The 12,247-nt window shown below is 37.5% G+C and overlaps 1 protein-coding gene across 4 annotated transcripts in view; it reads right to left on the bottom strand.

The window, feature by feature from the left end:
* Positions 1-12,247, bottom strand: part of gtpbp8 (GTP binding protein 8 (putative)) — a 55,612-nt gene that overhangs the window by 32,810 nt on the left and 10,555 nt on the right. For all 4 annotated transcript variants that reach the window (XR_009828288.1, XM_062067759.1, XM_062067760.1 and 1 more), the window contains 3 exons: positions 9,918-10,016; positions 5,652-5,782; positions 161-260 (listed from right to left, as the gene is read on the bottom strand). Coding sequence is in view for 3 of the 4 variants with exons in the window: in XM_062067759.1 (XP_061923743.1) it covers positions 161-260; positions 5,652-5,782; positions 9,918-10,016 (330 nt within the window). In the remaining variant the exon portion in view is untranslated. The remainder of the gene's footprint in view (positions 1-160; positions 261-5,651; positions 5,783-9,917; positions 10,017-12,247) is intronic.

Below are 12,247 nucleotides of genomic sequence, written 5' to 3'. Positions count from 1 at the left end.
GATGTTTACATAAAAGCTAAGCTAAGCACTTCTGTTTTGCATTTTCCTCCTTTGCTGTACCCAAAATGAACCTAACCATGACCTTTAAACCACAGTATGTACTGAACTGCTATTATGGACCACTGTTACAGCACAATCGAATAGGATACAAGTTTCTTACCACATATGGACATCTCATCTCCTCACACATCTCGAGGGCAATACGATCAATCTTCTGAAGACCAACACTGCCATCAACCAATAAGAATGTCCTGACCAGGCTGAAAAAACCAAGATACAAAGTCATTGCCAAAGACAACTTGGTCTTGTCAGTTTCTAAAGATGATGTAGAGCAGGGGTCACCAACGCGGTGCCCGCGGGCACCAGGTCGCCCGTAAGGACCAGATGAGTCGCCCGCGGGCCTGTTCTAAAAAAAAAATAAAAAAAAAAAAAATTTTTTTTTTTTTTTTTTTAAATTAAATCTACATAGAAAAAACACAAGATACACTTTCAATCAGTGCATCAATCCAAACAACCTCCCCCATGCACACTCATCCACACAAAAGGGGTTATTTCTTTCTGCTACCAATATTCTGGTTCCCACAACACATCTGCAAGGGACACAGTCCCTGAAGCACACATGATTGTATAGGCTGCTGGTCCACTAACATTTTCATTAATTACTATTTTTTATGTAATTATTTTTATATTGTTTTACTTTCTTTTTTATCCAAGAAAATGTTTTTTATTTATTTATCTTATTTTATTTTATTTTTTTTTAAAAAGGGCCTTATCTTCAACAGACCAGGTTGTCAATGAAATTAGATTTGTTTAAAGGGTTTTTTAAACCAGGCCCAGTCCAGATAATGTCCAAGTCGGACTCAGCAACACACACCTTCATTCATGTACACAGAAAAAAATTAGGGAACACAACAGATTGCATATAATTTATAAACAAAACACTTTGCATTCCATTCGAAAGGACGTTCCCTTTAGATTTCCGATCCTTAACATTTTACATTTATCATAATTAAGCTTAAGGCCAGATTGCTGTGAAAATATGTCCAAAAGATTAAGAAGGTTCCGCAAACAATGAGGAAAAATCTTATTTTTGTGAATCAGCCTTTTCTGACATGAACTTCATCAAGAACAAACACAGAACACGCCTCACTGATGCACATCTGCAAGACTCACTCAGAGTTGCAGTGTCAAGTTACACACCAGAGTATAACACACTAGTTAACAGCATGCAATGCCAGGCTTCCCACTAACTGACAAAGAAACAGATAACAGATTTGGTGTCCAGTTCAAAGTGTGACATGATTTAAAAATTTGAGAGTTTACTTTTGTATTTTACATTAGTTATTATTTGTACAAACATGGTGCAAAGTAATTCATGATTTGTTAAAAAATGTTAGTGGCTAGCTAGTTAAAATGGGATATTGTGATTTCACAAGACTGTCTTAGAAGTGATCATTTGAAAATGTTCAATTTGAAAAATGTGCACTTAGAGAAAATATAAAAATAAAGTGTTGCATATTGATATTTATCTGTTTCTATATATATTTATTGTGAGAAATCATTAAGATGATCAGTGTTTCCACAAAGATAAATATCATTAATTATTAATAATAACAGAGTTAAAGGTAAATTGAGCAAATTGGCTACTTCTGGCAATTTATTTAAGTGTGTATCTAACTGGTAGCCCTTCGCATTAATCAGTACCCAAGAAGTAGCCCTTGGTTTCAAAAAGGTTGGTGACCCCTGATGTAGAGTAACATACACAATTAAAAAAACAGTATGTAATGTATGTGTATTACCTTGGAAACACCATGAAATATGTCATTATTGAAGTTTTTCTTTTAGGGTAGGGCTGTCAAGCTTACACGATAAAAAAAATTCCCATTATTTTTTTTTGACGAACGAATATCGTGTGCATCGTCCTTTGTGACAAGTGCTGTACGGTGTGACAAATTTACTTGCAAATGCAACTAAAAATAGACCGTGCGACTTAACAAAAAAAGGGATTTCAACCCTTTTATCGCATTTGCTCCTAAAATAAATCCATCCAAATTTGATAAAACTAGAGTAAAATTTTTGCCCATCTATATAGCATGTTTGAAATAAATTTAAACCATAATCAAATGATTGAACTCTCGCACTAAGACCTGTGTGTATCCTCCCCACCCCACCTGCGCCATGCAAAGAGAGGAGCGGGGCTGCTCCTTTGAGCTCACACACTCGTTCTAACATGGGTGAAAAGAGATATTAGTAGGGATGATGTTTGATAAGAAATTATCGAGTTCGAGCCTATTATCGAATCCTCTTATCGAACCGATTCCTTATCGATTCTCTTATCGAGTCCAGATAGGTTGTTGTATATGGAAAAAAACACACAATATTTGGTTTAACAAAAGCTCACTTTTATTATATAAGAAAAAAATGTAATCTAATAAATAAATACATATTGACTGTTACCCCCTAAAAAAAAAAAAAAAAAAAAAAAAATATTGACTGTTGTTACCCAAAGTATATTAAGTGGGATTTTTCAGAAAAACAAATATATACAGTAACACAAAAACAACCTGTCTCTGTGATCACTATAGGTGTATAAATAATAATATAGTGTTAAATAAAATCAGTCCCTTGGGCACAAAACTGAAAATAATACAGCTCTCCAAAAAGTGCACTTCTGCTGCTATTTGACATAACTGTTTGTTATGATGCTTTGACATTTTTGCACTTTATTTCTTTATTGAAAGAAAATTCTATGAAGAGAAAAGTTGTTTGCAAATGTGGTTACAATGCTAAAAAATGAAAAGTTAAAGCTAAAAAAAGAAATACACTTTATTAAGTTTACATTATTTCTTTATAGGGGGAAAGATGTGATGTTATGAGCTAGGCTAGGGAATATAACAACTACACTACCCAGCATGCAACGGGAGTGACGAGCATGCGCGGTAGCCCCGAAAAGTGTTGTTGCATGACGTCACCCGGCAGCTAAGAATGAGGTTATTATGAGCACGCTGTGAAAGTAAACGTCAAGAACTCAGCCAACACGTCTCGTCTGCATTATTTATAATTAGACAGACAACACATATACAGTGTGATTTTGTTTTGTTTACAAGGAAAAAAAACAAAAGTGTCATATATATGTATGTGCTGTGGTTGCTTTAAGAACGTTGCGACAGCTGCCGTAAAGGAGGTGCGTTGCTAGCCTGGTTGCTATGTTTCCGGTTGGTCGTAAAAGTGTTCGTCATGTGTTTGTACCCTGCTCAAATCTCTCAGTAAAGTTATTCATTTGATTATACCTTTTGTTTTGAACTTTATTACACCTTGGAGCGCTTTTTCCGGTGCATTGTTTTTCCTGCTTTCCCTATCTCCGCCTAAAGACTGAGCTACGTGACGTCATTTCTTGTGATGTCCATGGGGCATTTCTGGTCGGGACGGGATTCGTTTCGAGGGATTCGAATAAAGAACCAACTCTTTGTCTTTACTATAGTGGTCTCGATAACGGGTACCGGTTCTCAAAAAGGGATTCGAGTTTTTTTTATCGAACAACCGGGAAAACCGGTTTCGAGTATCATCTCTAGATATTAGTTAAAGGAACTTGTCAGTAAAAGTTTTTTTCACCACCACTTGACACAAACTGCACTGCACTCTCCTAACTACAAAGGTCGGAGGGAATATTGAACAACAAATCAATAATAGAAGTGGGAAAACTTGCCATTCAAATAATACCGTGTTTGTTGACAAGAACATACAGCCATGGCAGCACATTAAATCTATTTATTAAGAAAGGTAAGACAAACCAGTGAAAAATTCAAAAGAGCTGCCGTCATAGCCGACAAATTGCCGCTGCTAGCATGCTAAGCAAATAAAAAAAGCTCAAATTCAGACTAATGAGTGTCACGCTGATGTCACACGTCACTAGGCTACAGGCTTGTAAAACCTTTAGCCTTTTAAACGGCACGTGCACACACTGAAACTTATCTTAACTGCATTATGCCAGATATTTGAAGTTTATTTTTTAGGTAACATATTAGTTAATTTTTTATTTTTTTTTAAAGAGTTTAGTTTAGTTTAGTTTAGTTTAAAGAGTTTCTGTTAGTAATTCAATTACAAAAAAGTAAAGTAAAAGTAACTATAACCAATGACTTTTTAAAAATAATTTTCAGAACACAGCCTGTCACACAGCATCATGAAGCAGTTGGCGGGTCGGTGTTTCTGGCTAACATCTTTGTGTATGTCCTATAATAATGTTCACCTTTAAAACCACCATCATTAAAGATCAATTATTTTCATGTTGCTGCTGTCATCTTAAACCAGGGCACTTTGTTTCACATTTTGTTATTTTGTGTTTTTGTTAGCTGAAGAATTGAGCATAGCTAAGTGTTTATTAAAAAGATTGGAGATTATATTTGACTTTTCTTATATCATTTTCAAGTGTTTTTCTTATCTCAAAACACCTCTTAAGTTGGGATCCTGTTAAACAAAACCTACTTTTCTTACTTATTGGTACCTGTTTTTGTGTATTTGGGATCCCCATCAGTCCCAAAAATTTAAAAACAAGGCATGGTGGTGGAGATATTTAGTTACGTCAACGAATATTTCCATTTATGCGTTAGTTTACGGGCCAGACTATATTGGGATATGAGTTTTGATCCGTATGGCACAGCCCTATACTAGTGTTAGCGACTTTGCTAGCACAGTTTAGGAATGTTCTCTATGTTTACTTGAGCGTTACAGTGAGCCTTCTGATGGCATTGTGTTTATATGTATGCACATGTGTACCTTGTGTGAGTGTTAATAATGAAACTGTAATATATAAGGCATTTATTATTGCTGCAAAAAATGTTCTGTGCTGCTAAATTTTCAAGTTAAAAAGCTAAGCGTACAGCACTGCTTTGTGACCCTCCATAACAGCTGGTTCCAGCTAATGCTGATCCATGAATGGAGAGCAGAAATGGACAAAAAAAACCTGTATATTAAATGGTAAGTTTAGCTTTAAAGCCCTGGTAGGTTGCTCTCTCCATAAGACCGAAGTTATTTCCATCTACCGGAATAGGTGAAGCCATATCTTAGCTGCTCGCGGCTAACTTATGCAGGGAGCTCTCATGTTTGACAAAGGCAGATCACGCTGAAAAGTACACTACACAACCAACATACTTTCAAGAGCAATTAACAATGTTGCTACCAATTTAGCAATAGTCACATGCTTTGAATCTTATTAAGACTGAGGAGGCATTTTAAAGCTGTTACACACGAGTGAGACATTATGTTTGTTCGTGTGAGAGATTTTGTGTGTCTGCGCACATGCGAAAGTGTTTCTGTGCATCTGTGTCTGCAAAAGAGTTTTGTGTCCATTTCTTTTTGAGCAGAATTAATAAACATTTGCATAAAGCAAACAAAGTTTGATAGTATTAAAAACTTGAAAATATGTTTAAGATACACTTATTAATGACAAAAAAAACTTCTATCTGCGATTAATCATGGTTCATCACAAGTTAATTATGGATGATATGCGATAATCTCTATCAAATAGTTGAATTGTTTGACAGCTCTATCTTGGCGATATTTCATTTCCTTTATGATCAAATAAGTATTATTTGGCTAATAAGTACTAACATTCCACACAGATGTGCAACCATGGAGCCAAGTCAATGACTTACTTTTTTCTGTCGTGGAGATATGGTTCCACCATTTCCACAAAATCTTGAGGTGCTTTGTGTCCATAACCTGGCATGTCCACAAGGGTGAAAGCTCTGCCCACTTTGAAGAAGTTCATCTTTTTTGTATGACCCTAAGAGGATATACAGTAACAAACATGTACTGAAATTAATTACATTGCTACTGTGCTTCCTTACTAAGCTTTTTTTTTTTAGAACGACTGTCACTCTCAGCAGTTCTTCGAAATCATACGATATCAGCGCAGACCTAATAACTTTGTTAGAAAAGGTTTTGATAACAATGAAATTACTCAAACAAAGAAACAATGGTAGGTAAGAAAAACACTAACATATTCATTATTCACATCTGGAATGCACTTATGCCGTCTTTAAGTTAAAGTACAATGGTAATTGCGTTTAGTGACACCTAGTGGCCACAATAAGCAGTAAATTGAATGATGCAGACGGGTTTGTTACTGGATACTTTCTAATACGCTTCTGCCTTGGAGATTTTGAATGTGTAAGTAATATGCAACTATAATTAATAATTAATTATTCGATTTTTTAATATTGACAAATGTTCTGTTTTAGACAACAATATTGTTCAATTGAGGACACTGATTACATATGTCTAGATTGTGTGCCATTATGTGCTTAGCCTACAGCCTACCATGTAAACCTTTTGTAAATGACTTGACTAAAATACAAGAAAAGACTAAATGTGTGTGCTTATTGGAGGACAATTACAGTCGTGGTCAAAAGTTTACATACACTTGTGAAGGACATAATGTCATGGCTGTCTTTAGTTTCCAATAATTTCTACAACTCTTATTTTTTTGCGATTGAGTGAGTGGAGCACATACTTGTTTGTCACAAAAAACATTCATGAAGTTTGGTTATTTTATGAATTTATCATGAGTCTACTGAAAATTTGACCAAATCTGCTGGGTCAAAAGTATACATACAGTGTTGGTGATGTAGCAAAGTTACAATCAAATCAAATTAGCTTCATGGCATGGCCTCTTAACTTCATGTGAGTGATTATGATTGACGACACTTGTTGACTTCTCTGAGCCCATTTAAATAGGGCTCATGTGATGCGGTCATTAGACTCGGTTACAATGGGAAAGTCAAAGGAACTCAGCACAGATTGGAAAAAACGAATCATTGACTTGAACAAGACAGGAAAGTCACTTTGAGCCATTTCAAAGCAGCTTAAGGTCCCAAGAGCAACTGTGCAGACAATTGTTCGTAAGTATAAAGTGCATGGCACAGTTTTGTCCCTGCCACGATCAGGAAAAAAATGCAAGCTATCACCTGCTGCTGAGAGAAAATTGGTCAGGACCATCAAGAGTCAATCCTGACTCAAACCCTGTTGAGAACATGTGGACAATGCTGAAGAAACAAGTCCATGTCAGAAAACCAACAAATTTAGCTGAACTGCACCAATTTTGTCAAGAGGAGTGGTAAAAAATTCAACCAGAAGCTTGTGGATGGCTACCAGAAGCGCCTTATTGCAGTGAAACTTGCCAAGGGACATGTAACCAAATATTAACATTGCTGTATGTATACTTTTGACCCAGCAGATTTGGTCACATTTTCAGTAGACCCATAATAAATTCATAAAAGAATCAAACTTCATGAATGTTTTTTGTGACAAACAAGTATGTGCTCCAATCTCTCAATCACAATAAAATAAGAGATGTAGAAATTATTGGAAACTCAAGACAGCCATGACATTTTGTTCTTTACAAGTGTATGTAAACCACAACTGTAGATGTTAATTGGCTGTCCAGCTTTGCACAAGTGAACGCGCAGCCAGACTGCTTAAATCGGGGCTTATACTGGATATTTTACATCAAAGCCGATAGAATCCAATACTTGTTTTTTGTTGTCAGACCAGGACAACCCTAGTTATTAGTATTAACATTTGAGCCTTTCCCTTTCCATTATATCTTATTTTTTTAATGTTGTGTTTTTTTATGGTTAAACTTTTTTTATCGATCTTCATCAAAGTTGAACTCTGTGAGCAACCACAAGTCTTGTAGACCAGTGGTCCCCAACCTTTTTGTAGCTGCGGACGCTTGAAAATGTGTCCCACGGACCGGGGGGGGGGGGGGGGGGGGGGGGGGTATTTTTATTTTATTTTATTTTTTTCATAAAGAAATACAATCAGGTGTGCTTACGGACTGTATCCCTGCAGACTGTATTGATCTATATTAATATATAATGTACATATTGTGTTTTTTATGTTGATTTAATTTTTAAAAAAAAATATATATATATTTTGATTTATTTATTTCTTGTGCGGTCCGGTACCAATCGTACCGGTCCGCGGCCCGGTGGTTGGGGACAACTGTGTAGACTATTTAGCTTGTTGGAACAATGGTAATTAGCGAGAAGTGGGCTTTACTTGGATTGTGCTTCAAAGCATTCTTAACTTGTTAGCTTCCTCAAAGGGGAACTGCACTCTTTTTGGAATTTTGCCTATCATTCACAATCACTACGAGATACATTAAGACGGATGGATTTTGGTTTTAATGCATTCTAAATATTAAATAAATGCGATCAAAAGTTTGCTTACAATAGAGCCTATAGGAGCCATTCAATTCTGCCTATGGAGCCCCTAAAAAAACATCCAAACACCTCCAATAGGGTTTTATATACATGGTGTAAGTATATATGTAATGTAGTAACAGGCACATTTATAATAACATGTAATATTTACATATTTTGATAATTTTAAAAATACGCGGTGCATTAATTTCGAAAACGCATGAGAGCGTTTGCCTTTTTTTTTTCTTCATCACTGATTTCTGCTCACTGCAGACTTTATGAGAGCCAACCAACATAATAAAACATCACTTACTGTCCAACATCAGCTGTCATTAGGATGCCGACTGCTAGGATGTCAATATATTCCTATTTAGGTGAATAATGTCTCATAATCCTCGCAAAGAAACTGGACGGGGTTTTTGTGTCGTTCTTGCCAGTTCGAGGTCGTACATTTGCTGTTAAAGTGTCCCAACTTGTTGGATTACCTACTCAGACGTCTCATGTCTAGGTGAGATGCAGGATTTATGATCTAATAAAAACTTACAGGGAGCATGGAAGCAGAGGAAATAGCAGACCTCTCGATGATGTGAACATAGGGATAAATGATAAATGATAAATGGGTTATACTTGTATAGCGCTTTTCTACCGTCAAGGTACTCAAAGCGCTTTGACAGTATTTCCACATTCACCCATTCACACACACATTCACACACTGATGGCGGGAGCTGCCATGCAAGGCGCTAACCAGCAGCCATCAGGAGCAAGGGTGAAGTGTCTTGCCCAAGGACACAACGGACATGACTAGGAGGTAGAAGGTGGGGATTGAACCCCAGTAACCAGCAACCCTCCGATTGCTGGCCCGGCCACTCTACCAACTTCGCCACAAGTGATTACGTTGCCGCTATATATAGTTCATCTGCGTTAGCGCTTATAACAACAATATCACTTATACTTGGTTAATATTCAAATCACAAAATGTAAATGGAGTATTGTTGGCGCTTTTTGAATAATTATTTATCAGATTTTATGGGCGAAATAGTGGAGCTCCCACTGGCTACGCTGTAAGCTGACTTTTTTTACGTTTATTTAATATATAGAATGCATTCAAAAAATCCATCCGTCGTCATGTCTTTCATAATGATTGTGAACAATGGGCAAAATTTTAAAAAAAAGTGCAGTTCCCCTTTTCGCGCATGATATTAATGGTAATTAAAAAGAAACAAAGAGTGTTATCAGTATCAATAATTACAACACACACTTTTATTGAAATTGTTGATCCAAAATCAGAGAATGTCAAGCTTCGATAATTTAGAGGGGAAGGGCCGAGCAATTGTAGTGTTCATTGCCGCCTCCACACGGTACCAAAATTATTGCTTTATTTGTCTCAATGATGGACATTTTTATGAGTGTCTAAATTACAGTACTCAGGACTTTTTTTGCTACTTATGTGTGGTCTTGTAATGTAACCCCCACAAAAAGCATCTACTTTATTCAGCTTTCCTATCTAATGACAAAAACAAACAGAGGAAAATTGATAGATGCTGCATGCATTGACAAACCAGAGCAGCATGGATATTGATTGGGAAACAAATATTATTTTATGTAACTTAGTTATGCATCAGATATTTGCATTGTTTGTGAGAAACACATGAAGTTTACAGTATGCAGTATCTTGTTGGTGCTACATGCAGCATGTCAGTCTGGACTACTTACAGGCTTTTTGGAAATTCTGACTTCCACATTTGGACACAAAGAGAAGAGCGCTTTGATAAGCGATGACTTGCCCACATTACTTCGGCCAATGAAACACACCTAGGGACACACCAACACAATGGGAATGTTAAATAACCTGGAGTAAGTACAGTATTATCCCATTTGCTCTGCTACTTCAGTGCACACTACATAACTGAAGCAGTAACGCTTGTGGCAAAGCACATCTGTGCGCTCCTTTCTTTGCAAGTATACAGGTATGTTTTTTTTGTAATGGAACATCTGCCTCATTAATTTATATCGAATCTTAATTGAAGTCAAAAACATTTGTAACCAACATGGTTGCTGCAATGTGACCGCCAAGCCCTTCAGGACACAGCTCTGGCTCATCCATCTCTTGGACACAAAATAGATTGGAAGCTCTTGCTGCCAGTAAGCTATGAATACATCATCTCCTGACCAGTGTAGTGTTGGCACTCAGCATGCCAAACAGACTCGGCCTGAAGAACATCTCGTTCTAAGACCTGCAGTCAACACCATTGTCAATTAGCTTTTTCATCTGTTCATTCATCACACTCATCCAAGATGTATTAATGTAAAAAGAATGTGGTACAAAAAAGGAGAAGGCATGATATATATTTTTCAACTCTGCTAGGGGTAGGGAAAAAAAAGAATATATTGCATCATAGTCTGCCATTGCTTTGCCCATATAATCCATACAGTGCATCCGAAAAGTATTCACAGTGCTTCACAAGTTATGTTACAGACTAATTCCAAAATTGAATACAATCATTTTTGTACTCACTCATTGTTCTTTAGACAATACTTTATAATAACAATGTGTAAAGTTTTAATTTTTCTTTTGCTTATTTATTATAAATAAAAAAACAAAAAAATCGCATGGACATAAGTATTCACAGCCTTTGCTCAAAACTTTTCTGATGCACTTTTGGCAGCAGTTACAGCCTCAAGTCTTAGATTACAATGCCACAAGCTTGGCACACCTATCCTTAGGCGGTTTCGCCCATTCCTCTTTGCAGCACCTCTCAAGCTCCATCAGGTTGGACGGGAAGTGTACAGGATCTGTACATTGCTGCATTCATCTCTCTCTATCCGGACGGACTAGTCTCCCACATCTTGTTTTACTTGATTATTTATTTGCATACAATGTACAATACTACATTTCTATTTACTTAAGTATTTAATTTAAGACAAAAGTTTTAAGTTTGCACTTTATAATCCCAATGTTGAAGATTATTATTTATTTGCATGCAATGAGTCACCCTTGGGCAAGGGGCAGCAGAGGCTGACTTTTGGGACGTGGAACGTCTCTACGCTGGTGGGGAAGGAGCCTGAGCTGGTGCGGGAGGTGGAACGCTACCGGTTGGATCTGGTGGGGCTTACCTCTACGCATAGCAAGGGCTCTGAAACCACACTCCTGGACAAGGGATGGATCTTGTTCACTTCTGGAGTTGCTCACGGTGTGAGAGCTCAGGCTGGTGTGGGGATACTCACAAGTCCCCGGCTTAGTGCCTGTACGTTGAAGTTCACCCCAGTGGACAAGAGGGTCGCCTCCCTTCGCCTTATGGTTAAAGGGGGGAAAACTCTGATTGTTGTTTGTGCGTACGCACCAAACAATAGTTCAGAGTATTCCGCCTTCTTGGATACCTTGCATGGGGTCCTGTATGGGGCACCGGCAGAGGATTCCATAGTCTTACTGGGGGACTTCAACGCGCACGTGGGCAATGACAGTGATACTTGGACTGGCGAGATTGGAAGGAACGGTCTCCCTGATCTGAACCTGAGCGGTGAAAAGTAATTGGACTTCTGTGCTAGTCATGGACTTGCAATAACAAACCCCATGTTCAAGCATAAGGATGCTCATAGGTGTATCCTGGTACCAGAGCACCCTAGGCCAGGGGTCGGCAACCCGCGGCTCTAGAGCCGCATGCGGCTCTTTAGCGCCGCCCTAGTGGCTCTCTGAAGCTTTTTCAAAAATGTATGAAAAATGGAAAAAGATGAGGGGGAAAAAAATAAATTTTTTGTTTTAATATGGTTTCTGTAGGAGGACAAACATGACATAAACCTCCCTAATTGTTATAAAGCACACTGTTTATATTAAACATGCTTCACTGATTCGAGTATTTGGCGAGCGCCGTTTTGTCCTACTAATTTTGGCGGTCCTTGAACTCACCTTAGTTTGTGTCCATGTATAACTTTCTCCGACTTTCTAGGACGTGTTTTATGCCACTTCTTTTTCTGTCTCATTTTGTCCACCACCCTTTTAACGTGTGTGAAGGCACAAAGGTGAGATTTGTTGATGTTATTGACTT

This window comes from Entelurus aequoreus, linkage group LG13 (genome assembly GCF_033978785.1).
Source record: "Entelurus aequoreus isolate RoL-2023_Sb linkage group LG13, RoL_Eaeq_v1.1, whole genome shotgun sequence".
NCBI lineage: Eukaryota > Metazoa > Chordata > Actinopteri > Syngnathiformes > Syngnathidae > Entelurus > Entelurus aequoreus.
This window is presented reverse-complemented; position numbering and strand designations above follow the sequence as displayed.